General features: G+C 48.7%; 1 protein-coding gene across 2 annotated transcripts; it reads left to right on the forward strand.

The window, feature by feature from the left end:
• The first annotated feature begins 4,596 nt into the window (after positions 1-4,596).
• LOC118216862 (meteorin-like protein) lies at positions 4,597-25,705 on the forward strand. Of its 2 annotated transcripts, XM_035398449.1 has the most exons (5): positions 4,597-4,911; positions 9,027-9,358; positions 22,219-22,595; positions 24,315-24,377; positions 24,755-25,705. In XM_035398449.1, the coding sequence occupies exons 2-5, from the start codon at positions 9,189-9,191 to the stop codon at positions 25,081-25,083; spliced, it is 939 nt and encodes a 312-aa protein (XP_035254340.1). In that variant the 5' UTR covers positions 4,597-4,911; positions 9,027-9,188; the 3' UTR covers positions 25,084-25,705. The 2 variants fall into 2 exon arrangements, with proteins under 2 accessions (XP_035254340.1, XP_035254341.1); XM_035398450.1 differs by lacking the exons at positions 4,597-4,911; positions 9,027-9,358 and adding an exon at positions 18,521-19,087 and having other exon boundaries at positions 24,755-25,697.
• The last annotated feature ends 763 nt before the right edge of the window (positions 25,706-26,468 follow it).

Below are 26,468 nucleotides of genomic sequence, written 5' to 3' on the forward strand. Positions count from 1 at the left end.
CCTCTCTGTGCTAGCATCAAAAATCACAGCGGAGGTTTTAAGGTTTTAGTGATTATTATGGAGCTGCAGTTCTACGAAACAGCTCACAGATGATTCGTCGTCGCCAGAGCCCCACCCCCCTCCCTTACCCACCAACGGAAGCCCCGTGACCCTGAGAACAAAAGGCTCTTTATATGAGACTGTCCTCGCCATCAGGAGCACTGGTCCTAACCTGCAGGGAGAAAGGTATCAGTCCTGTACTTCTGGAATCCAGTCATAAGCAGCGGAGTTACAGTAGCTGTTCATTGTATAATGTAGGCCTACATAAGTCACATGGTTTCAGACTTATACCTATGGCACATATCGTCCACTTCTCAGGTCCTTTACAGGCCCATTTCCCCTCAAATTCATAGACTCGGGAAGTGTGACGTAAGACCTGTCAATCCGGCAATAGAGAAATGTCCTCAGTGTCCCTAAAAATGAACAGCTCTTTAAACCACAATCCAGATTTCTGCCTTTGTTGAACTTCTGAGGAAAAATGATTTGGTATGGCAGAGAAGTTGTAGTGTACTTAATTATAGCATAAATATAAACGATTGTGTTGACTACGACCTTGATGGGAGTCCTGGAGGTTCTATAATTATGCGCGGTATGACAGCCGACGCAGTCGTTGTCCTGGAAACCGCACTTTTTTTGTGGGGTAAAAACGCAACAAGCTGCATTTAAACAGGCATGCGTTCGCCGCTTCAGAAATTGCTACGTTGGTCTCTGGAATTACAGCCCTTCGGGGACTGGCTGCCGGCCGGCGGCGACGACCGGACTTTATTGCCACTGAGTTTCTTTTTTTACAAGCGGCAAGTCGTGTGTTTCCACGCACCGCAAGTTAATGGGGAGCGGTTTGTTTTTATACCGCGCACGCCAGAGGTGAAGGCTTGTAAAAACTGAAACGGTAATTTTGCCGCGAGGTCAAATTGTGATGTTGAACCCCCAGACAAGAAAGCCCGACCCCCTTGTAGTTCTGGTTGATCTTTAAATTTCCTCCGCGGCTGCTGGTTGAGTTGCATCCCTGAAGCGCTCGCGTAGCCGGAAATTCAGTTCGGGGAGCAGGTGGTCCGCGATTCTGTACCGAAATGGTAAGCATTGTACTTTGTGAAAGTAGACGAAGGACAGTGGAAAGCAAACGCAGGGGGGACTGTGGACCAGCATAATAATCCCCCCCCCCCCTTTTTTTTTTGGTCTCAAGTGGCTGTGGGAGACTGGACATATTACATTACATTACAGGCATTTAATCTGCTATTGACGTAGTTGAACATGTTTTGTTTTATGTTTTCTAATTTGTATTTCTCTTTGATGTTATATACACGCTACTTGCAGCATTCATTCATTTTACTCCAAACTGTACTAGTTTTTAAATGTCAAAAACTGCCTTTTAAAGCAAATCTGATTTTATTCAGGTTGTCACTATCCTCCCCCTCCTTCCCTGACCTTTCTGTATCGGCCGATTCAAAGAGCATCATTCAGTGCCCATGTTTCATTCAGGCCTGAAAATAGCTGGCATTTCCTGTTTTGCAAAGGATTGTGGGTGTCTGGCTTTGTCCGAGCAGTGGCAGAGGATGTGGATGCACCCCGAGCCAGCTGATGGCATTAGATCCGCTCATCAGGTTCATTATGTGATTTTTCGTCTTGTAGACCTCAGTGCGGAGCTGTCACCTCTGGTACTATCCACAGCCTGTGTGCCACGCACTGAGTTTGTGCTTTATTTTATCCTTTGTTAAGCTGGACTCGTGCTCTGTGGAAGCTCTGTCACACCTCCAAATCGGCACATTATCAGCTGGGGTCCTGGATCTGGACTGTGTGGAGACTCTCCAAAGAATGAGGTCACCTGACAGTAGACGGCGAAAGGCAATACAGTTTCATGGCGCTGTCATGGCGTCACCATAGCATTGCCCATGTCCTTTTGTCTACCGCCCTTGTTCACTCGCTCCTTGCCATTTGTCTTGAGTTAACAGCCTAATATATCAGTCTGAGGGCTGCCTGATGCCAGGCCAACAGCCTCCCAATGGCTGCCCAACGGCTGCCCAGCATCCACCCAGCGGCTGCACGACGCCAGCCCAGCTTCTGCCGAACGGCTGCCCAATGTCTTCCCAGTGACTGCACCACATTAGCCCGATGCTAGCCTAGCGCCAGCCCAATGCTAGCCTAGCGCCAGCCCAACGCCCACCCAACATCGCGCCCTCCCGGCTGCTGCCCGCCATCGATGGGGTGCTCGGCTGTGAATGCTGGAGGATGGGAATCTCTTTTCAATCGGGCAGTGAAGAGGACGACAGCAGCAGGCTGCACACTGCAGGTCTCCCTGGGAACGGCCTACCGCTGCATGCGTTCTGTCTGAAGTTAAACACGACCTCTGACCTCTGCCTGCCTGCCTGCCTGTCTGTCTGTCTCCCTCTGTCGCTGTCTGTGTGTCTGCCTGCCTGTCTGTCTGTCTGTCTCTCTCTGTCGCTGTCTGTGTGTGTCAGTCTGTCTGTCTGTCTCCCTCTGTCGCTGTCTGTGTGTCTGCCTGCCTGTCTGTCTGTCTCTCTCTGTCGATGTCTGTGTCTGCCTGCCTGTCTGTCTCTCTCTCTGTGTCGCTGTCTGTGTGTGTCAGTCTGTCTGTCGCTGCCTGCCTGCCTGCCTGCCTGTCTGTCTGTCTGTCTGTCTGTCTTTCTCCCTCTGTCACTGTCTGTCTGCCTACCTGCCTACCGCTGTCTCCGTCTCTGTCTATTTGTCCTTCCACTGTTTATTTGGCATTTGTTCAGGATCAAAATAATTGCGTGAAATTCTTTTAACTGTTCTTTAAACCAGAAGCGACAATTTCAAACAAAGCGTTTCACAAAATAAGCGCGACAAAAAAATAATCTTCCATTTGATTGCATTTTTTTGGTTAGTTACATGTTTCATTGAAAACACTCATGGATCTAGAGGAGCTTTTTTCTCCCCCCCCCCCCCCCCCCAAATCTAAGCACATGGAAAGAGTTAAAGTATTTTAAAAGCAGGTTTGACCCGGGTCCCGCAGCCGTGCAGGCGTGTGCGTGCGTGTGCGTGCAGGCATTCGCGCGCGCGTCTGTTTGTTTACGAGGGGTGCGTGACCTTGCTCCCCCTGCCCCCCGTAAATTGCGCCTTGCGAAGGGGGGGGTGGGTCTGTGTTTCTGCGTTTCGGCAGAGAACCCAAGGACGTGGGAGTGTCTCTAGGGGGGAGAGATGCAGGGAGAGCAGAATTAAGGAGGAGGGATGGAGGGAGGGGGTGGAGAGAAACAGAGAATGGGATGGGGAGAGAGAGAGAGAGGGAGAGAGGGTGGGATTCCTGTGGGAACTTGCATCCCGGTCTGTGGGTGTGGGTCAGTGAGATTCTGCCTTTGGCTCAGTCTGGGGCAGCCTCACAGGGATAGGGTACCTGAAGGGGGGGCAGCTGTACTGTCCTCCCCCCCCATTCCCCCACCCCCCAGGCCACCCCCCCCACACACACTCACACACTCCCCTTACAGGAACCTCTCTGTCGTCCCTCCCCACCTCTGCCCTTGGCCCTACATTTGGAATCCATTGTGCAACCCCCTTCAGAATCCCGCAGTAATTAAAAAGTGGCCGGGGTTTTTCAGCGCACGCCCACCCCAGACGCTCAGCCCCCGCTTCGGACAGAGCCAAGCCAACCCAAGCGCGGTGCGAGGGGGCTGAGGAAGGGGGGCGGGGGGAGGGGGGCTGGAGGGGGGTGCTCAACAAGGAAACAAACCCCATTGGCTTTCAGCTAAGCGGTCCAAAACTTAAAATCAACGTCCGGACAACAGACCCCTGTCCCCTGTACCCCCAAAAGCAGCTGTGTGATCAGTTGCTTTAATTCGTTAATTCAGTGCTGGGTAACAACAACAACAAAAAAACTCACTCTGTGTTCTCCGGATTAGCAACCCATGGCCGAAGTGAATGCAGTCCATTATTATTAGCAGTAGGCATGCATGCGCTGACTAAATGTCATCACTTCATGAGCAGAGCTCAAGTGAACACAGGCAGCACTCACTTCACCGAGGAAGAGCAGAAACAGGACAAACCTCAGCTGCACCGCGTTCCTTTTTAATATCGTTATTATTGTTGTTATTGCTATCGCCATAATCACGTGGCAATAAGTGAGGTGCCTGAGGGGTTCCCTGTATTTCTCCATGTCTCCAGCCTGCTTGAGCAGCACACTGGTCTGTCACATGACCGTTACCCACAATGCTGTTCACTGTCACAGGCAGAAATGTTAATGTTGAAGTTTGCTTTTTTGTTAAATATTATTCACAGTCAAGCACTTTTGAGGCCACACACCATAAAAATGTTTTTTGGTTTGATCCATTTGAGATGAGGATTGGAAATTCAACCACCGGACCAGGGAACCCACTGCAGAATATTCAGGAACCTCCCGCTGGGACACCCTGACTGGCCTGGTTTTAAATCTTTATTTTTTCACTTTAAAAGCATTTGAAATTAATATTAAATTTAAGATTCTGACTAGCACTGTTTATTTATCTTTTTACTTTAAATTGTGATAATTTTCACATAATATGTGATTAATTTATGGTCTAGTTGTCTTGCACTTTCCCATGTCTGTTTTGAATCTTGAAATATCAGGTGTATTTTTCTTTGTGTTCTGAACATGTTATATTTCATGACTATATGAATTATTATGAGTGACATCCATGTCAGGAAACCCATCAGCAACGTGGTGGAGGCCTTCCTGGGAGAGTGAACGCTGTGGCAACGTTGAAACAACCAAAAGGAAACGCTAGAAGCAAAGTAACAGAAGTGGCAGCCGATTGAAGAGACTCTGGGCGACCTCCAGCCGGGTCGCCGACGGCAACGCTGCGGTGGATGCGCGTGGACTGTCCGCGCCGTTGGGACCGGTTCTGCGTGACCTCCATCCTCCAGGTGGGCCTGGGGGGGACAGCGGGCTGTTCTGGGAGGGGGGGGGGGGCGCTCACGATTCTTTCCTGGGGAGGGGCCGCACTGGGCGGGAGGAAGGGGCGGGAAATGTCGCGGGACTCGCTAATTGAATCACCTCCCTTGTGTTTCAGCTCCTCGGTCTGTGTCAGGACGCCGCGTGGTCACGGCTCTGCGTCACATGACCCGCACGTCAGCCCGCGCGTCACTGATGAATGGAGCTCTTTCAGGGCTTTGTCTCAGCAGTTTCCCCGAGGTAGTATCCGCCAGGGCACTTTTCAGTCGATATAAATAAATACATTGCTGCCCATTCATTTTTGCGTTTTTTTTTTTTTTTCTTTTTGGGGGGGCGGCGGAGTGGGGGATCACCTCTTAGTCTCATATCCACTTACAGATGGACTCAAATGCAAGCAGTCAGGGTACATTATCATTTTTTCCAGCAGTAAGGTAACGCATTGTTTCGTTTTTTGGCATCAGTTCATTTGACACACAGTAATGTAAACTAGGCGTGTCTTTCACATGAAATAAATTAAATTTATTTTCCCCTTCTTTACAATAACAGAAACATTGGCACAGGTCTTTCACTGAGAGAATCCTATACCCTGGAGATTTCCTAACTCAGTCCTGGGGACCTCCGTGTTTGCTTTGAGCCAAACATTCATTAAAGCGAACGTAAACATCGTGGAGGCAAATAGGAGCGTGGTTCTCAGTTACCTCCACTAATTACAGGATTGGACCGAAACAGAAAGTGAGCAGACACTGGGTCCCAGGGCGGGGTTTGAGAAACCCTGGGGTCCCGAGGACTGGGTTTAAGAAACCTTGGGGTCCCGGGACTGGGTTTGAGAAACCCTGGGGTCCCGGGACTGGGTTTGAGAAACCCTGGGGTCCCGAGGACTGGGTTTGAGAAACCCTGGGGTCCCGGGACTGGGTTTGAGAAACCCTGCAGTAAACCGTACTGGCAGCCATGTCCCGTACTGGCTCTTTTGGGGGTACATGTTGCTCACATTACCCGTCTTGTAAGGCCTTTGCCTCTGCAGCCAATCAGGTTGAAGGGAGGAGCCTGATCGGGGACTTTGGGGCGGGGACTGTGTATGGGCATGACTCCTCATTATAGGGTCCTTGGGCCAGGGATACAACTACCTCTGCTGTCCCACTAGTTTGTAACTGCCCCCCACCCCCACCCCCCAAACCCCAACAGGGGAAGTGGTCACTCCTCCACCCACCGGCCTGTCCACCCTCGCCATCAGAGTCCTGCCGTCGCTGAGCTCGACCGAGGTTTCGTGCGTTCTTAAGCGAATTTCAGAATAGCTGTGGTCACTGTTTAGTCTGGCCTGGCTAACCTCATGGAGACAGAGAGGGCCGGAGCGAAACAAGCAGTCACTATTTCGTGGGCTTCAGCCTTGCTGAGCGCCATTTGCTTTTTAGCTTTTGTACTGAGTTTTTTTCTGTGCCGCATTTACAAATTGGTTCTTGGTTTTGGGGAATCAAATCTCGGTCAGAATTATGCTGTAATCTCACAGACCTCCTTGTTCCTCTTTCTCTTTCTTCTCTTAATATTGTTGCTATTATTAGACGTGATTATACAGCTCTTTTAGATTTGAAAATGAAAAGCACTTTATAAATTAAATAAAGTATTTGTTCCTCAGCAAAGAACTAATTCACAATAGTTTTTTTTCTGTGCGTCTCTGGAATCTAGTGAGTTATTGTTCGTACACAGTTGGACTCTAGTGAGTTATTGTTCATACTCAGTTCATAGGTATAACTATCATCACCATCATCATCATCATCATCAACTTCGCTATATAATGATGATGATGATGATGATGATGATGGTTATGATGATGATGATGATGATGATAGTTGACCTCTGTGTTTACCTCTCAACCCCAGGCTATTTCCTTGAAAGCCTCATTCTGTGTCAGCAAAAAGCCCTTGTTGTGTTGGCTCTGGAACCCTGCCGTTGCTCTTGTTTCTTGTCTGTGTGCGAGTGGTAGTTTGTCGCCGGTCCCTTGGTGAGATGCGAGCTGCTGATTCTCACTGATCTCAGTTTCAGATCTGTCCTCCTCTCCTCACTCGGCACCACTGTGGCTCCCCAGTGGAAACTGATCCCAGGTTGTTCTTGGCCTGAGTCTCCTGTGATTAAATAAAACTCCCTGCAGACTGGTAATTACTGAACTGCTGCTGCCAGGTAACACATACCCACGAGCTCACACACACACTCGTACACACACTCTCATACACACACACTCGTACACACACTCTCATACACACACACTGGTACACACACTCTCATACACACACACTCGTACACACACTCTCATACACACACACTCGTACACATACTCATATACACACACTCATACACACACACTCATACACATACTCATATACACACACGCATACACACACACACACTCATATGCTCTCTCATATACATGCACTCATACACACACTCATATACACAAACTCTCATACACACACACCCTCATACACACACACCCGTACACATACTCGTATACACACACTCATACACACACACACTCGTACACATACTCGTATACACACACTCATACACACACACTTGTACACATACTCATACACACACTCATATATACGCAATCTCATACACACACTCTCATACCCAAACACTCCAAATACCCCCCTCTACCCCCCCCCCCCCCCCATGACTCATGCTCTGTTCTTAGTGCCCAACATGCTTTCCTGTCCCCCTATTCCACCCCCTAATTCAACACCTCCCCACCACTGCAGTGTAGAGCTGGATGGAGAGGGAGACTCTGCTCACAAACTCAGGCAGTTTCTACAGGGAGAACATATGAGCAAAAAATTTGCTTTGCTTTCTTTCTTCCATTTCTTCCTTTTTTCTTCTCCATCTCTCTCTAGCTCTCTCTGTCTGTAATATATTACACTGAAATACACACACACACACACACACACACGCACGCAAACTGAATATACACTCACATTCACGCACGCATGCACGCGCGCGCGCACACACACACACACACACACACACACACACCTGGCAGTAATATTGCTATGGGACAATGGGACTCACTGTTCCAGGACTTTCTCTCACCCTGACCTGTCAGCCCCGTCGCAGCAGGGCTGCAGTAAACAGACAGACATTTCTGTAGATGGGCAGAAAGGAGGATCATGGGATCAGATCAGGTGTTCCACCGGTGGCCGAAAGAGTAGGCCGAGAGCCTGATTAACCACCCGAAAATTGGACCGGACTCCTTCCAAAGCCCGGCATCCAAGACAGCAGGAATGCACTGATCCAGGGGGGGCCCCGGGGGGGCCACAGGAGAGCGCCGATTCTCCAGCTGGAGAGGAGGAGGAGGAGGATCTCTCGATGAAGGAGGTCAGTTAGCCTATGGGTCTCCAGAGTGCTGCTGCTGGGAAGGTCTAGCGTAGCGGTTAGGACCCGCCCAGGCCCTAGTGGGCTGCTCCTCTCAGAGCAGGCAGGGCCGAGGCTCGAACCTGCAAATGCAGGGCCCGTTAGAAAGGGGCCCCAGAGAGACTCGGGGGCCCCAGGGATACTTGGGGGCAGTGTATTCTCCATTTACATGGCTCTGCTGTGCCTTGTGCTTAGATAAATGTGGTTGATAATAAATACTGTCATTCATCAATTTATTTGCTTCCTGTTAAATGTTCACATGAAAAGCACAACACATTTTTAAAAGCCTGTTAAGTGCATCTGTGCTTGCATTCCTGTGCATGAGTGTGTGTGTGTGTGTGTGTGTGTGTGTGTGTGTGTGTGTGTGTGTGTGTGTGTGTGTGTGTGTGTGTGTGTGTGTGTGTGTGTGTGTGTGTGTGTGTGTGTGTGTGTGTGTGTGTGTGTGTGTGTGTGTGTGTGTGTGTGTGTGTGTGTGCGTGTGCGTGTGTGTGCTTGTTTGTTTGTTTCTTTGTTTGTTTCTTTGTTTTCTGTATGGTTGCCCAGGCCTAAGTGAAGTCATCACGGCGTTGAATTCATTGTTCCTTTCTGGAGTTTTAGAAAGGATGGATGAAAAGATTTAAGAAGGAGCAGCTTGAAGCTGGATGGAGGTGTTAAAGTCACAAACGATCTTTTGTTTCGCTGTCAGGTCAGGGAGGATAATCTCCACTGCTGATGCACCCTTGGCAGCTGCGGCCAATTCCAAACCGAAACCTCAACCTACTTGTTGAACATAATCTACCCAACGAAATTGCAGTTTCACTCTCAGGTTTTTCGCCCGTGAGAGAAAGAAGGCTCTGTTCAGGACCAAATGCCAGAACCAATGGCAGGATTGTACAGTACCGGCTCCTCGGCGGGTCAGAATCCATCTTATCAAGTTAAATGGCAGCCGAGCAGTGTAAGGCACAATCGCCGACTGTTCCAGGAGTGCGAATCAACAAGAGGCTGGCAGGCCAAGTCAAAGAGATCTGTCAAGCACAGGTAATACATCCCCATGAGTGTTCATTTAGCATTTTCATGATCCGTAGGTCCTGTACCTGTACCTGTACCTGAAACTGAGCCTGTGCCAGCTGCATCCCTTATTGGGGAATCTCACTCTGGGTTTCAGTCCCTGTTTTTCCAGAATTATCCACAGACCCATCCCCACCCCCACCCCCCCCCGCCAAAACAAAGTCGCGGGGGACCCCCCCTGTCGGGGGTCCTGTTTCAGGTGCGCTCGGGGGTTTGACGTCGCCCAAAGGTTATCCAGGTGTCAGGCTGAGACCCCTGTAGCGCGGGGTGGGTGGGGGGAGCCGGGTGGGGGTGGGGGCGGGGGGCAGGGGCAGGTGGGGGGGGGGGGGGTGGCGGTGCTGTCATCGTCCTTTATTAATCACGGGCTCCTTCTGCTCTGGGACACTGTACCCTGTGTGAAGGGAACACGGCTCAGCTTTCTTACTTTCGGAGGTCCAGGAACTCAGGCTGACTGAAACTGGCAGGCAGGTGGGGGTCTACTGGACGGGGGCGGGCTTGGGGGGGGGGGGGGGGGGGGGGCAGGGGCAAATCCTTTGCGGCTTCTGTTGAAAGTGTCGATTTGTTCCCCTTGGACAAAGTGGGGCGAAATGCATCATGAGGAACAGATTGAGTGCAATACTGTATTACCTGCAGCAATCCAGCCCATAATTCACCTCTGCGGAATGCGTGTGTGCATGTGCGTGTGTTTGGGCGTGTGTGTGTGCGTGCGTGTGTGCATATGTGTGTGTGTGCGTGTGTGTGTGCATATGTGTGTGTGTGTGTGTGTGTGTGTTATTATACTCCGAGGATGAAAAGCAGATGATGATACTGGGTCTAAAGTGAACCAGATGTCTTTGAGGGAGACATGTTCAGAGTTTTTCTTCAATGAGGTCATTCAGCACACGCACGCACACACACTCACACACGCACAAAAACACAAGGATACATTTCCCCAAGGCCCTTCCCACACACACACGTACGCAATGGCACATAAACACACACACACACACACACACACACATAAAAACACAAGGACACATTTCCCCAAGGCCCTCCCCACACACACGTACGCAATGGCGCACACACACACACACACACAGTTTTATTCCTCATTCATATCTGGATATCATCTTATTTCCCCTACTCCCCAAAAATCATCACCCGCTGTGTCACTCTACGAGGTTTCGGCTCTGACCCCTCTGTCAGTCTGGAGATGTTACGGCTTCAAGCGCTTCCTCTTTGACCCCTCTGTCAGTTAAGCAGCATTCCGCATTCTTCCAGACACAAATTCTGGGACAATTCATTCAGTTCTGTCTGCTTTTTGCCCTGTGCCGAGGGGTGGATAAGAAACAAATTAAATTGCACCTCCTCTGTTAGGTCTTTGAGTTCTTAGCTTACTGTCATGTCACTAAACCTTCAAAGGCATTCGCACACATAATTGTGATGAATTCCTGAAGGAAACTGTTGAAAATCTGTTTTACCGTTTGCCATTATAACTCCACTGCATGCACACGCACGAACACAAGCTGTCAGATGCACGTCAGCTTAAATGCTCCAGGAATCTTTGTAGGAAGCATGCTTGAGGCTTTGTGTGTGTTGTGTGTGTGTGTGTGTGTGTGTGTGGGTTGCAAGCTTCTGTGAAGCTAGAGATGAACAATGCACTGAGATTTGACATTTTAAAATGTTCTGGATTGATCCAGACTGTGAGTCATTCTGAATGAGTGTGGCCACAGGCCAAACTGAAACACATTAGTTTCAAAACTGCTCAACATGATATTATGAGCAACCTCTGATATATTATTTGCATTGTGTTTTTTCTCCCTCCCTCTCTCACCCTCTCGCTCTCCCTCCCCCTTTCTCTCTCTCACCCTCCCTCCCTCTCTCTCTCCCTCCCCCTCTCTCTCTCTCTATCTCTCCCCCCCTCTCCCTATCTCTCTCTCTGTGTCTCTCTCTCTCTACATGTACAGTATAAGGTAAAGCGGAGTATTAACCTCAAAGGTCTTCTTTCGTCTCTCGGAGTCTCCACAGACCCCTTCGTTTTTCTTGGCAACAGAAATGAGAGAACTCTGCTTCAAAAGTCCACACTCAGCACGTACCCTCTGTTTCTCTTTAGCACGCTAGTAATTACAGTGTTCTGGGGGGGGGGGGGGGGGGAGTGGTTTTGATCGTTAGATGTATTAATGTGAAGTTAAACGCTCCAGAGAGAAGACCTGCAAATCCCCTAGAGAGAGAGAGAGAGAGAGAGAGAGAGAGAGAGAGAGCGTGCGCAAGTGAACGCATTCCCCAAAGAGCATGACATCATCCCCTGCCCTTAAAAGAAAACATAAACACGGAGGGGGTTGTGGGTTTTTTTTTTTTGTTTTTTTTAATAACGTGTACATAGGCCCATATGTACAGTGCTGTGCTGCTGTGCATTATGCAGGGGTTCGATGGCCCCTTGTGGGCTGCCCTCTTCCTCCTTCCTCATCCTCAGTTTGAACCGCTTGTTTTAAGTCTAGCAGCCTGCCGTGGTTTTCTCTTGGCTTTGTTTCTCCCCTCCCTCTCTCTGTGCGACTCTAGCATCCAGGACATTAAAAAAAAGATTATGAAAATTTGAGCTTTAAAGTTTTGTGTGTGGAGGCAGGCATTGCACAGGCAGGAGGGAGCGGAAACTGAGGGTTTTGTATCTTTCTGCATCAAAGGTTGGTGTAGCAAATGCCATCGGAAGGGCAAGATCTCTACACGTGTGTGTGTGTGTGTGTGTGTGTGTGTCTGACAAAGAGTGAGTGGGGATGTGGGTTTGTGTGTGAATGGGAATGAGTCGGGATGTGTTTGTGTGTGTAAATTTGTGTGTGTGTGTGTGTGTGTGTGTGTGCATTTGTGCATGTGCGTGCATAAATTTGTGTGCGTGTGTATGCATGCGTGCATTTCAATTCTCCCTTTATAAAAATGTTGAGCATTTCATTTTCCTTCTGAAATACTGTGCATTTTGATGATGATGATGATGATGGTGATCAGGGAGAACTCGAGTAAGAGTTATGTGAAATGAGGGGAGTTCAGCGATCTGGGAGAATGCTTGTTTCGCTGAAGGTTTGATCTTTGCACAAGCTCAGTCAGGAACCCTGTAGTGATGACAGGATTCGATCAGGTAGAGGTCAGAACTGGAACCTGGCTTGGGGGGGTCCTGGCGAGGTCAGACAGTTATGAGCACGTGCGAACTTTGACCCCGTAACTCTCTCTCTTGCCCTGTTCTTTCCGCCAGCCTCGGCTCCTTCTGTGAGTGAGTGACAGCTTTGCCTCTCTCTCCCAACTGTGTGTGAAAGGTGTGCAAGCCGTGAGTCTCCTCCCACTCCTCCCCATTCATTTACCTGTCAGCACGCTGCCATCAAGGTCACGTGACACGCCCTTAAGGGCTTTCTGCCTTGGCAAGTGATGACTGTATAAACACACCCAGACTTATGACACACACACACACACACACACTCATCTGCGTAGCGCAGTAAAGGGTGACAGTTATTGCAGAAGTGTAGAAATGCTTCTCCCTTTGTAGCACAGCCCAAAACACTGTGTGGCGAAAGCATGATTTCATCTGCGTTTCATCCAAACACATGCAGTATGGCCCGGTGCCAGGGCTCTCCCGCTCTGCACCTGTGAACACAGCGGCTGTGCGTTCAGAAGAGGAGGAGCTATGACAGGAAGTGAGGCGTACTTCTGTATAAAAATGCAAGAAAAAGGGGGGGGGGGGGTCTACAGAGCCGGCCGAGGAGGGAATGTTCTGTTATTGGTTCAGACTCAGGGGCGGAAACGAAAGAAAAGCCGCCCGGGCCAATCACAGAGCTGGTCAGATCAGCGAGCGCCGTGCGTGACCGTTGCTGGTGTCCGTGTGACAGCGCCGGACTGCAGATTGTGCCTGAATGAAGATTTCATAAAACCGTAGTCCGTACGTTCTACTGCAACAGTTTCCATTCCGGCTCTGAAGTACAGTCGCAGGCTGAGCGATTTGCATACGTCTCTCCCTGAGGCCTGCACTGATTCACCTCCCCTCTGTATTTGCATACACATGAAACCTGTCCGCCAATCAGGTCGGCTGGTGTCAGTCAGCTGACACATTTGTGACATGATGTAATTAGGGCAGAGATCAATTGAGGATCACACGCACGCAGGCACAAATGCGCGCGCACATGCACAAATACACTCACCTCACAAACACGTACGCAATACGGGGGCCATTTTACTTTTTGACTGTGCAGATTATTTAGAGGAGAAACAGGAACAAGCTGAGAAAGAAATTGAGGGAGGGAGTGAGCAAAAGAAAAAAGAAAGAGGGAGGGAGGGAGGGAGAGAGAGAGAGAGAGAGAGGCTGAACAGGTTATCTGTTTGTCAACATTAAGCGGAGGTAATGCTGCAGGCCTTGGCATGTTTTCCGCGGTTTTTCTTGCGTGTGTGTGTGTGTGTGTGGGTGTCTCCGAATGTGTCTGTGAGTGTGTGTGTGTGTGTGTGTGTGTGGGTGTCTCCGAATGTGTCTGCGAGAGTGTGTGTCTGTGAGTGTGTGTGTGTGTCTGTGTGTGGGTGTCTCCGAATGTGTCTGCGAGTGTGTGTGTCTGTGAGTGTGTGTGTGCGTGTGTGTGTGTGTGTGTGTGGGTGTCTCCGAATGTGTCTGCGAGTGTGTGTGTCTGTGAGTGTGTGTGTATGTGTGTGTGTCTCTCTGAATGTGTCTGCGAGTGTGTGTGTCTGTGAGTGTGTGGGTATCTCCGAATGTGTCTGCGAGTGTGTGTGTCTGTGAGTGTGTGTTTGTCTTTGTGTATGTGCGCGTGCCCGTGTGCGTGCCTGTGCGTCTGTGGTTGTGAGTGTGTCTGTGTGTGTGAGTATGTGTGTGCGATTGTGTGTGTGTGCGGGCGCGCGCGCGCGCCTGTGTGTGTGTGTGTGTGTGTGTGTGTGTGTGGACACTCAGAGGGGTTGACATGCAGAGGATTAAGTGTTTTGCAAGGCCTGATGTCAGACTGCCAAGTGAAACAGTGCATGACGTTTCTCATTCAACTCCTCCAGAAACTGTATTTCTCGTCCAGGGCATGAAATGATACCAGTGCATGCCTATTTTATTTCCTGGCAGAACAATTCATTCCTGTGTAAAAATGCCAAGAGAGAGAAATAAAAACCAGATTCTCAGAAATGTTTCCATGTAGTGAGCTGTGAGTACTAAAAAAGAATTCCAAAATATCCCTTCCAGAGATTTTCTATTTGGCCGGCAGCATCTCCTTGAATCCATTTGAAAAACGTTTTGCTGACGCACAAGGAGGTGTCAAAATAGCTACAACAGGAAATGATAGCTTTGGTGAAAAGGACTGGGATGGAGAAGGCGTGCATACACACACACACACGCGCACACACACTCTCACTCTCTCTCGATCAAACTCCTCCCACCCCCTGTATGCTCAGAGACCCTAGAGAGATGCAGTGGATACAAGCCCCGGTCTTTAGAGAGTGTAGAACATTCAGCGGTCAGTGTTCTTATTGAGCGTTCTGTCTGTCCTGACCGGAGATACAGGTTGACTCAGTCAGTGTGTCTGCACCCAAACAATGGATTATATTGTTATCCCAACCCCAGCCCCCCTGCCACCCCACAGGCTTCTCTGACAGAGTCATCAGCACTGACCTGCTCCTCTCGTCTGTGGTCAGCACTGACCTGCTTCTTTAACAGAGTTGCCAGCACTGACCTGCTCCTCTAACAGAGTGATCAGCACTGACCTGCTTCTTTAACGGAGTGTCAGTGGCTCTGGCTGTCAGACACCCTCACGCACTCCCGCCGCTGCCTGCCCTCGACCTTCGACGTGTTTGTCTTTCGGTGCGCGGCCGTGACCGTGCCGTCTCCCTCCCAGCTGTGACGGCTGCAGGGGCGCGCAGAAACAGGCTAGCATTAGCGCTAGCTCCTCCATCCTATCTCTCAGACCTCCGCCGCTTTGACCTCAAAACAAAAAGCGCGTGACCGAGCGTGACATGCTAAGACAAGCGGCTGGATATAACCCACCTGCAGGGTCACGGTGAAAGGGCGAGGCAAGGTTCCCTCAGACCTCTCTGTAACCCTGCCCCCGCTGACCCAGGGCCAGTCAAAGGCACCTGAATGTTCTGTGTGTGGAGTTAGGACTGAGGATAGAAAAGCTGATCTGAGATCAGCGGATCAGCGATTGACAGCAGAAAGTGCCCAGAGTGAACACCATGCGTGCCTAACCCATTGATAGCCCTCTCCCAACCAGCTGTAAACATTCTCATTGGTTTTAAAAAGAGGAAAGGGGTTGTTGGGTATTATGAACATGACATTAGGCTATTTGTTTATTTATATATGGTCTATGGAACTATTAAACCTAAATTACTTTTAGCACTTTTAGAAATGTATAAATATGGAAATTTATAACAATCCCATCTTTTCCAAACATTTAATATGTTATAAATATTAATTTAATGTGTGGCAGCCGGTGACTAATTAGTAATTTACATGTGACATTGCTTGATATTTTGATGTTGCTGAAGTTGCTGACGTTTTATACAAATTGCATAAGTTACAATGCACAAAATTGGAAATGGGCATTTTAAGTCACATTTTTTACTCATACTTCAGTTACACTGTAAAACCTAAATGTTAATCCTAGTAAATTAACTAAGTAGTCTCAACTTTAAAAATGTATCAAATAATCATAACTCAATTAAAAACAGTATAACGAGGTTTATTTCAAATTTATTGAAAATTAATCAAAGTTTAAGTTAAAGACCAGTGAATACATGTTAAATATTTTTAGGCTGACAGTTACCTCAAACCGTTTCAGTATACTGAACTCTGGTCTTACAGTGTGCTGCTACACATGATGTAAGCTCGTATAGATGCACATGGTGCTTTTTCATACAGATCCACGTTTGCTCATACAGCATGCGTGCCCATGTCGATGTAAGTACAAAATGAAGTCAAAACCGAAAAAAGCCACTCCTGCTCTCAACTGAAAAAAAAAAAAAAAACAACATTCAGGAAGATGTGGAGAGGGTGCAGGTGTGCCATATGGGAGGGGAAAGGGGGGGGGGGTCGGTTAGGATGATCCCAAGGTCCCTGACTGACAGAGGCCCCACAAAATATTGAGCTGTAATTATGTGGGGGTGGGGTGGCCTGGGGTGGTGGGACCCAATGTGAGATTTGTACGTGTGTCCCAAAATCCCTGGCAGCACCCCTGAGTGTGTTGACACACACACACGCACAAATGCAAATGCATTCACAAGCTCATGCGTGTGCAGACAGGCAGAACTCCAAGCTTCTCCTGTACTCTCCGAATCACCCTCCGTCACTGATCTATCCTTACTTCACATGACACCTCCCCAACTCACCCATCCTTTGTCCTAGTACATACTCTCATTAATTGGTCAATTGGTTAATATTTTTTAGGGCAAGGAAATGTTATTTTTGTAATTTTATATGAACATAAATTATGATTCAGGATTGGGCTGGACGCCCTACTGTCAGTGGTACTATACTCTAATTTTCCTATGAAAGACAGAGAGAGGGATTGTCAGGAGGAGCTCCCCCCTACGTTACATGGGCATTCTCTGTGTGCCAGGGTGGGGGTCTCCAGAACAAAGTTAGCTCCATTATAAAAACACACAGAAATGCGCACACGTGTCCACGCGGGGCTCGCACCCACAAACACGCGAACATGGACTACACACGGCAGCACATTCGCTCGCTCAGTCTTCTACTCATACGCACGTAACAGCTGACGGCACTTGTTTCGACATACTCCGTTATTGTTTTGCATACGTCCTGTTGGTGCTCTCCGGCAGAACAAGTTCCTTTTGCGGCTCTGTAGCAAGCCCGCGTGCCGGGAGCAAAACAAAAACACGGAGTGTTTTTTCTTTTCTTTTTTTGCGCGGAAGGAAACCCGACAGCGAAAGTAACTGTTTCAGCGGCTCCGGTTTCTCCCGTCTAACCAGTTTCCACTGGGCTTCTAAGTAGGCGCAGCGTAGTTGAGCAAGGCATGTTTTATTACTTTATGACAAGAAGAGCCGTCTGAACTGTGAACGTATTGTTCATTATAATCCGCATTGTACAGTCATGCTTCAATAATGGGTGTATTTTTCATTACGCGTAGGCGGCGGTAGCTTTTGTCACATTTTAATTGTGGGTTTATAGGGTAGCGTTGGGGGGGGGTTTATGCCCAGTTGCACACGGAGCACTTAGATCTGTGCCCTTATTTGACTTCCTCATAAAATTCAGGCTAAAATCGGGAAGGGCGGGGGGTGGTTCTGTGTTTAATCGAGTTAGACGTGTGGAAACGGCAGAGGAACTGCCCCAGCTTTCTCGCCACGCTGGGTCCAGAATTTCAGATGGAATGGAACTGGCTACGCTATGCCCTATGGTGGACAAATGCATTAAGCCGTTTTTATATTGTGTTGCTTATTTGTTCTAGCTTTAAGCTAACTTGGCAAGTTCAGCACTTTTTCAAGGTGATCACCTTACCTTTAGGTGACCCACGCACCCTGTCATCGGCTGACCTGACTCGTACCCCACCGCTCAGCGTCGGCTGGTGCTCCCCTGACCTAGGCTACCCCCAAAGGTTTCAAATTCTGCATTCCCGAACATGGCATCACAGATCCTAAGTCACTGCATTTAGAATAAGGGTTTGAAAAAAAATGAGTCCATGGACATGTCAAACTGTACAAGCCCCGAGATATTTTAAAACATGGTAGCAGGACCTCGGCAGAATTGTGTGGTATGCCATGTACTACATGGTTTGGTTACAGCAGTATGACTTACTGTGCATTCATTTTTTCACCTTTATAGAATAATTATCAGTTCTAAATGTTTTTTTGGGCAGATTTTAGTGATGCTTGGCTGATGACTGTTGGGGTGATGATATTGCTTTCATACTTTTTCTAAGCATTTTTTTTATTTGCCTACTGTGTGCATCTGCACTATAATGTTTGCGAAAATTGTCCCTTTATAAGTACAATGAAGCATATTTCACCAGATTATGTTTTATCTTATTCATGCACTGATTTTTGGGAATACACTTTTCTTGGGACTCAGGAAGAGTGTAGGTTTGCGCAATAACTAAGATAAATATGGTTATTAATTGTGGTAGCGAAGTAGAATACAATTCAGGAGTCATAAATTCTGAAGTTGAAAAAAAGTAAAAATTTCAATAAGAACAGACACATTCCTCAACTTCGTAATTTATTCAGACACGAAGAGAGAACCATTTAATCGCGTTGCATGTGATTGACAGATTAATATTAAATTTCTGTTTAATAAAAGATAGTTCGGGGAATATTCACTTTGTGATAGCCTGACTAGTAAGCAGGCGTGGCCTGGAGCGCACAGCACGGCGCGGTCAGCTGGAGGGGCGGTGACGTGAATGAAGTTGGAGTAAAGTAGCTGCTCAGTGAAGTTGCTCCACAGGCACGCTGCGCCAGACTTGGGCACGAGAGGGCAGATCCGGCAAGGCGATCCCCGCGAGGGCAAAGACACGGCGTTGGAGAAAAAGGATGATCCGCGCGCTTGAAGCGCAGGTACCATGTAGCTGAAGTGATCGCGGTGGATTTATTTTATACTTGAGGACGAACGAACACGATTGCGATGAAGGCGTGGAGTAGCGATGGGACAGACTTGCTCTCGCCGCTTTTGGCGTACTTGGTAGCGATGTTGCTGCTCTGCCGGACAACCAGTTCTCAGTATTCCAGTGACCAGTGCAGCTGGAAAGGAAGGTGCGCGTGATTTAATGTTTTTGACTGTACTCTCTGTGCTGTTTATCCACCAGTAAGAAGTGTACAGGGCGAGATGCACTTCTCCGTTGTCGTTCAGAATCTCTGATCTTTCTGCTCGAATTCTGTCGTCGGCTTTCGTTGCCCTGGGTCTTTTAAACATGTCTGTTCTGCTAAGTTCTAAACGAAGTGGGCTACGTCTCACTTTATGGAATCGAGGATGTTTAAAAGCCGTAGTATGGACTACTTTTTAGTGAGTCAGTTTTACCAGCGCGCACGAATAATATTTTTTAAAGTTACATGGTTGGTGAGGCGAAAGCAGAACACAACCTGTCCCAGCGGACAACCTGAGCACCTGTTACGGTATCTGCTATTGGCCGATTATTAAACACTCCCTCTTGGTTCAGGAATCCATTCACCCCTGTCAGTGACATCAAACTGTAAAAAAAAAATGGCCCTGGTGTTTAATTTTCTCATGCGTAGGGTTTTATTTTCTTCAGTGTAAATCAAATGTCTCTGTCTGGTCGTTCCCCAGTTATTTTCTGTTTGTGTTATATATCTGAAATAATTAATTTAAAAATCAATTTACAGTTCTACAACTGTGTAAAAATTTACAAGCAGTTAATTCGTTATGTAGTTCACAAAATAAATGGCTAGTTGAGGAGTTAGGCTATGGATTTCATCTTTCTGTGTCATAATGCTGTTTCCAACATAAAATTCCGATTGGAAATGTGACGTGTACTTTAACAGTTATTACAGGTGGTAGTATATTTAAGTTCCAACGTTGGAGTAGCTGGCAACTACAAAAGCAACTTAACTTATGTTCTTTGTCCTGTTCAAGTCGGTGAAAGAGAGAGCCTAACTGCGCGCGTTGAACAAACGCTGTGCAATAAAATTATGCGGTCGCGTCTGCTAAAACGAATGTTTCTAAAATAAAAGACATTTAAGTCCGTCAACAGTGCCTGTTTGCACAAAGGAATTGAGAGGGCAAGGAGAAAGCCTGTAAGATCAAGATTCCCCCCCCCCCCCCCCCCCCCCCCGCAAGTACCGGTTAACTAAAAAATATCTGAATGTGTTTTGGAGGCTGAATGCCAAATGTGCAAACCGCTCCTTATGGAATTGGTTGAAATGTTTTCCTACTTAAGACAGTGAGTTTTAAAAAATCAGTCCTGACTCCCTGACTCCTGAACCAATAATCTGGTGTCCATTAGCCTGGGTTTCAGTTAAACGTTTGCAATTGCTCACCAACAACTATTTTTAAAACCTAATAAAAACAACCCAATAAAGGGCTGTACTTGGGGAGCCCATGCCTGTTGGCTAATGCGGGGGTGCATCTGCAGTATCATGCTGTTGCAAGAGGAGAAAATTGTGACTAATTGTGGTGCGCCTCGTTCGATGGAAGGCAAATGTTTCTCTATAAAAAAAATTCCTACTGTTTTCCATTCAGAGACTTTAAAGCCTTTAACGTTGTAGTATCGAATGCCGTACGAAGGGATTTCTCTTTTCAGATATAGATTCTACTGATTTGACGAGACGTGGTATAAGGAGTAGAAGCAGGCATGCAGCAACTGTTTCTCTCCTGGTGTTGCTGTGATTGGAGGCTGTGCGTTCGTCGGTTTTTATTCAAATCGACCTAGTCTCGTGATGGCAACATTGCCAATCTTAGTACTATTTTCAGAGGGTGAAAAGTTCTTGGAAAGCCACAATAAAACTGTCCGTGTTTGTCTGTTGAGATTCGCTTGATCATGAGCGCACGTGACAGGTCATGCAGCCAGGCTCGCGCGTCTGGGGTTTTGCACCTTGCCCGGGAGGATATTAATCGCATTCTTTCCGCTCTGCTGCTGCTGCTCCAAGAAAAAAAAAAAAGGTTTCCTGTTGGCACGAGATTCCACTTGGTCACAAACCAGCAGCAGATCAGGTTCAGCAGTTACCTTAATTAACACCTCTTCGTCGACAGCAGAATCTCAAAGCCCACACATTTTGTCCGTTTTGCCCAGATCCATTCTTTTTAAAGTATTTTTAGCCTTGGCTGGCAAAAAAAAAGCACCATTCCATCTCATCCATTAAAACTGCCAGGCAGCATGATGAATTTAACATGCCTATAAATATTGTCCCATGGGTAGCAGTCCAGTTTAATTGTCGATTTTAAACATCAAATGTTGTGAAACTTTGTTCCGCAACATTGGTAAATGTTTGGTAACTAAATTATATTTTGGAGAATAAAAAGCGTGCAGCTTTATGTTTCTTTTTAATAAGCTCACCACCGTAAGCTAGCACCTTCTGATGTCATTGGGTGTGCACCCTCTTGTTTTGCATTCGCTTGGGAAGATTAAAATTGCATGACTTTAATTTTCCAGTGTTGCTGAATGAATCTGTCTGAACTGAATGAACTTCATACCCCTGCCTGAATATCTTGTTTGCTTTTCATCTGAAACCATGTGTGGAATTCCACGGCAGAATTCAGCTGAAGTGAGATCAGGACAATATCATTGCTTTGTTTGCGACGATGAGTCACTTTGGCTCTGTTTAGAATCTGTTTCCTTAATGCTCATCTTTATCAGTGAGAAGACATCAGCTTTGATGTTTGCTGGTTATTGTAGTTCTTCAGAGTGGTGGACGGATACCTGCTTTCAGATTTCCAAATGAGCAAGCCAGGCCCTGCACTCACAGGTCCTATGACTGGAACTCAACAGTTGGGGTGAGGTAATTAGCCTCCGCCTGCCAAGGATAGACTTTGGCTTAAGTAGGCCAGGGTCCCTCAGGTGACATTAGTTCCTCCCAAGAACAACGTGCCACGTGCCCACAGGCGACCATTTTTTGGGTCACTGAGAAACACACCTCTCTGGCAATCAATGGTACCCCTCCTGCAATACTACATTGGGCCAGTAGGGGGGTAAAATAGTAACCGGCTCGCACAGTCAGGTGCATCTGAGGACTTGGGATGACACTCTCCCCAGGTGAGGGCAGTGTTGGCACAGTGGTGACTCCGGAATCGTAACTGCTGACACCAAATTGGGGAGAAAAACTTTTCTGGTGTGGCTTGGGGGGGGGGGGGGGGAGGAATTATTTTTTAAAAACAGTGAAATATTTTTTTTTTAAATTAACGAACGCATGGCCGTCTCTCTGCCCCTCAGCGGCCTGACGCACGAGGCCCACGCGCGGGACGTGGAGCAGGTGTACCTGCGCTGCTCCCAGGGCTCCCTGGAGTGGCTGTACCCCACGGGCGCCATCATCGTCAACCTGCGCCCCAACACGGCGTCCCCGGCGGCCCGGCGCCTGACCGTGTGCATCAAGCCCGCGGTCGGGTCGCGCGGCTCCAACGTCTACCTGGACAGAGCCAGCCGGCTCCGGCTGCTGCTCACCGAGGCCCAGCAGGCCCTGGGCCAGGTGCACTGCTTCGGCATCCAGGAGGGGGCGCTGTTCATCGAGGCCATCCCCTACCGCGACATCAGCCGAAAGATCACTGCCTTCCAGTACGAGCTGGTCAGTGCCCAGCAAGGTCCATCCACAGGTGGGATTTTTTTATTTATTTTTTCTTCCCCCATTTTGGTTTTTATTTAATCAATCTGTATTCCTGGTTTTTCTCCTCTCTCACAACTTTCAATACGCAATTCTGTTCTCAGCACCAGTCTCATAGCTGCATCACCCTCTGTCAGTTTGGGAGAGTCTGTGCTCCAAAATCTGTGCTTCCGGCTGTCACTTCACAGTCGTCCAACTAAGTGGTACGACTTTGCCAGTCCCTGTCCATCCTTGATTAACACCTAGATACTGTAGATATACACAGATATACCTGATGTGCCTGAAAAAGAGACCTACAAGATAACACACCTGAACCAAGACTCTCCACTCATGTAAACGAGCTCTTCCTTAAATGTGGACTTGAGTTAAGTTTGGAGCGAAATGGTGCAGCACATTTTTTTTTTCAATTTTTTGGGGAGGTGGAGAGAAAAAAGGTCAGAAGGAGAGAGGGAAAGGGGAGCAATATGATGCAGTGAGATGGGAAGAGAGGCAGGAAAAGTGAAACCGTGATTGGGAGGGAGATGGAGAGAAGGAGAGAGGGATTAAATTGGGGGGTGGAGACCTCCTTTCAGAGATGCCTCCAGTGCTCCTCCTTCTCTGTTAGGCTGGGTAAGGTGAGTGGCAGCCTAGGCGGAGCCACACAGTCCTGTCAATCACCGACTCACGTGTGCTGCGGAAGGTGCAGCTGTCTGTAACGAGGCGCTGCGATTGGCTCAGCTTTGCCACTTGACTGCACCATCACCGAGCAATGCTGAGGGTATCAGGGTGAGGAAGCAGGAAGCAGGAAGCAGAACTGAAGGCAAAAGGAAGCGGAGGTGGGAACGAGCCGCAGCCCGCTGGCCGTGTGACTCTGTGAGATGCTCGCCATGTGCTCCCCTGGCCCCTGTGCCAGACGTTCCCATCTGAAAAAGCACTTCCTTCACTCTGCGAGACGGCGGCCAAACCACATGGCTTCCAGTCCTCTGAATATGCGGGGAGTCTTCATCCTCCCCTGCCAAAGCTCAGTATGACTGACATCAAATTTATCACATCTGCTGTTTTTTTTTTTATTTTTTTTTTTTTTAAAGCCAGGGATCGTGTGTCAGCAAATGATGAGCGGGGCTCAGTGTTACAGTCGAAGTGAGGTTTTTAAAAAAAAAGCTAAATCCGACGGCTGTTGGATCTCTTCCGCGGTTGGGGCCGTGAGCCCAGCTTTCTCCTTCGTGCGGCTGTGCTCTTGCTCACGGAGGCTGGTCCTGTGAGCGGAGCCGCTCATCCCTCTACTCCTGTTTATAACCCTCTGCACCACGACCCTACCCCACTGGGCCTGCAGTTCTGTGTCTCTCCCTTTGAGTGGAATGTGTGCAAATCACTCCAGATGTAACAGTCTCTCTCTCTCTCTCTCTCTCTCTCTCTCTGCCTTCCTCCCTCCGTCTCCCTATTTCTCCTTCCATCCACCTTCCCTCACTCCTTCCCTTTCTTTTCCCATATCTCTCTGAAGTGATTCTGGTCCAAGCTGGTTAGTTTTTCTTGCGGGCGTGGCGGGGCGGAGCGTAGAGTTTGCGGGGTTGTGTTTCATGTCGGTCGTGAGGCACGTGCAGCCTGCTAGGGCCCATCGCGGGCTCGGGGCGGTGCCAGAGGGCCTGAAGCCTGGGAGAGAGGGCTCTGCCGAACCGGGCCCATCTCTGTACAGGCCTGGCGTGAGCCTGAATCTCCCCTCTCCCACCCGCAGGCCCCCCCTGCCAGCCCTGCAGTGATGAGGAGGTCCTCATGGCTGTCTGCACCAGCGATTTCGGTGAGCTGCGCCCCGTGTCTTCACTTTTGCATCCATATGTACTCACTTTCAGCATTTATTAATATCATAAACTCTAAAAGCAGGAAGTGGGAGAAGTGGGCATGTCCTGATCTAACAAAGTGGATCTCAAAGGTGTTTTTTTTAGCATTTAGTAATTCCCACATGCCCTACTGTCAATGATGCAAAACAATTGCTTTCCGTTCTCATCAGTATTGATCAGTGAAACCTTTCCGATGTTTAAAGAAAAAAAAGTTTACCCCTCTGTCTCTGCCTGTTCTCTCTTCCTTTCTTCCTCTCTGTTTCTTTCGCTCTCTCTCTCTCTCTCCCCCCCCCCCCTCTGTTTCTCTGTCTCTCTCTCTCTCTCTCTCTCTGTCCAGTGGCCAGAGGCAGTGTTCGGGGGGCGGAGGAGGGGGCGGGGCAGTCGTCCGTTGCCGTGACGCTGAGCTGGCTGTACAGGGAGAAGAGCCGCGTGTTCGTGGCGGGCGGCGGCCGGGCGCGGCGCTGGACCGGGCAGGTGAAGACGCCTCCGCGGTGCGGGGCGAATTTCGCGCGGGGCCACGCCGAGGGCGAGGAGTTCCTCCTGACCGGGACGATACGTTTCGGGGAGGCGTGGCTGGGGTGCGCCCCGCGGTACGCGGACTTCCTGAAGGTGTACAGGACAGCGCAGGCGCGGGGGACCAACCCGTGCCACATGGATATGGACTGAGCCCGGGCCTCCCAGGCGGGGCCGAAAATGAGGCAGAGCACCAGGTGCTGGCCTGTGGAGGGCAGAGCCCAAGCCTTCCGCCGGAGGACTCACTGGCTACTCTCTCTTTCACGCACACATTCTGAAGCTGCCGTCCACACACCCTGGGACTCTTAATGCTGCTGTTCCTTTGGAGAGGAGCAGTGTGCGAGTGTGTGTGTGTGTGTGTGCCTTAGAGAGTGTGAGGTGGAAATAGGGCGAGACTGAGAGAGCAAGACGGAGATAGAGAGAGAGAGAGAGAGAGAGAGAGAGAGAGAGAGAGAGAGAGAAAGAGAAAGAGAGACGGAGACAGAGAGAGAGAGAGAGAGAGACGGAGACAGAGAGAGAGAGAGAGAGAGAGATGGAGACAGCTAGATGGGGAGTGAGCAGACATGTATCTGACAGCTTGTGTGTGTGTGTGTGTGTGTGTGTGTGTGTCCTGCGGCACTGCGAATGAGCAGTATGTATGTAATGTGAGTAGTGTGTTGAGGTGTGTGTTCTGTGTGTGAGTAGTGTGTTGTGGTGTGTGTTCTGTGTGTGAGTAGTGTGTTGAGGTGTGTGTTCGGTGTGTGAGTTGTGTGTTGAGGTGTGTGTTCTGTGCGTGAGTAGCGTGTTGAGGTGTGAGTTCTGTGTGTGAGTAGTGTGTTGTGGTGTGTGTTGTGTGTGAGTAGCGTGTTGAGGTGTGTGTTCTGTTTGTGAGTAGCGTGTTGAGGTGTGTGTTCTGTGTGTGAGTAGTGTGTATGTAGTCTGCAGACTGTAACAGAAAGTCCCAAGTGCTTTGTAAAGAGCTTGATGTACAGTTTTGAAAATGTTTCTTATGACAGAAATGTATAAAGCAGAAACCTTCTATTTTATTTTTATTTGTAAGAATTTTTTCATGTTACAGTACAATTTCTGCCTGTTATTTTTCTTCAGGCAAGCAAATTGCAGATTGTTCTCTTGCTTTTCCAGTGAATGAAAACGTTTTCCTGGAACCCTGTATCCTCTTTGTGGATGGACAAAGTTTCCTCCCTCTTACTCTTTCCAACTGAAGTGTACCCATAATGACTTTCACTAAGTCAACGAAAACCTGAGCTCCAACACCCCCCCCCCCCCCCCCCCCCCCCCATCTCCAAGAATCAAGCATGCTGGGAAATGCAAACAGTTTCCATGACAACGATAAGATTCCAGCCTTTCCATTCTGAGCCTTCTGGCTCTGGCCCTTGGTCAATGGAAAGGGGAGCAGCGCATTTAGGGATCTGTTTGCTCGCTGCTGTCCCATAAAACCTGTAGCTCTGAGAAGGAGCTGGCATGCGTTGGCACGCTTCGGAAGAGGGAGAATGCTTGTCTCCTCTCCCCTTAATCGGAGCGCGCAGTTACGAAAGGGG

The sequence above is a fragment of the Anguilla anguilla genome, chromosome 17 (genome assembly GCF_013347855.1).
Source record: "Anguilla anguilla isolate fAngAng1 chromosome 17, fAngAng1.pri, whole genome shotgun sequence".
Classification (NCBI taxonomy): Eukaryota; Metazoa; Chordata; class Actinopteri; order Anguilliformes; family Anguillidae; genus Anguilla; species Anguilla anguilla.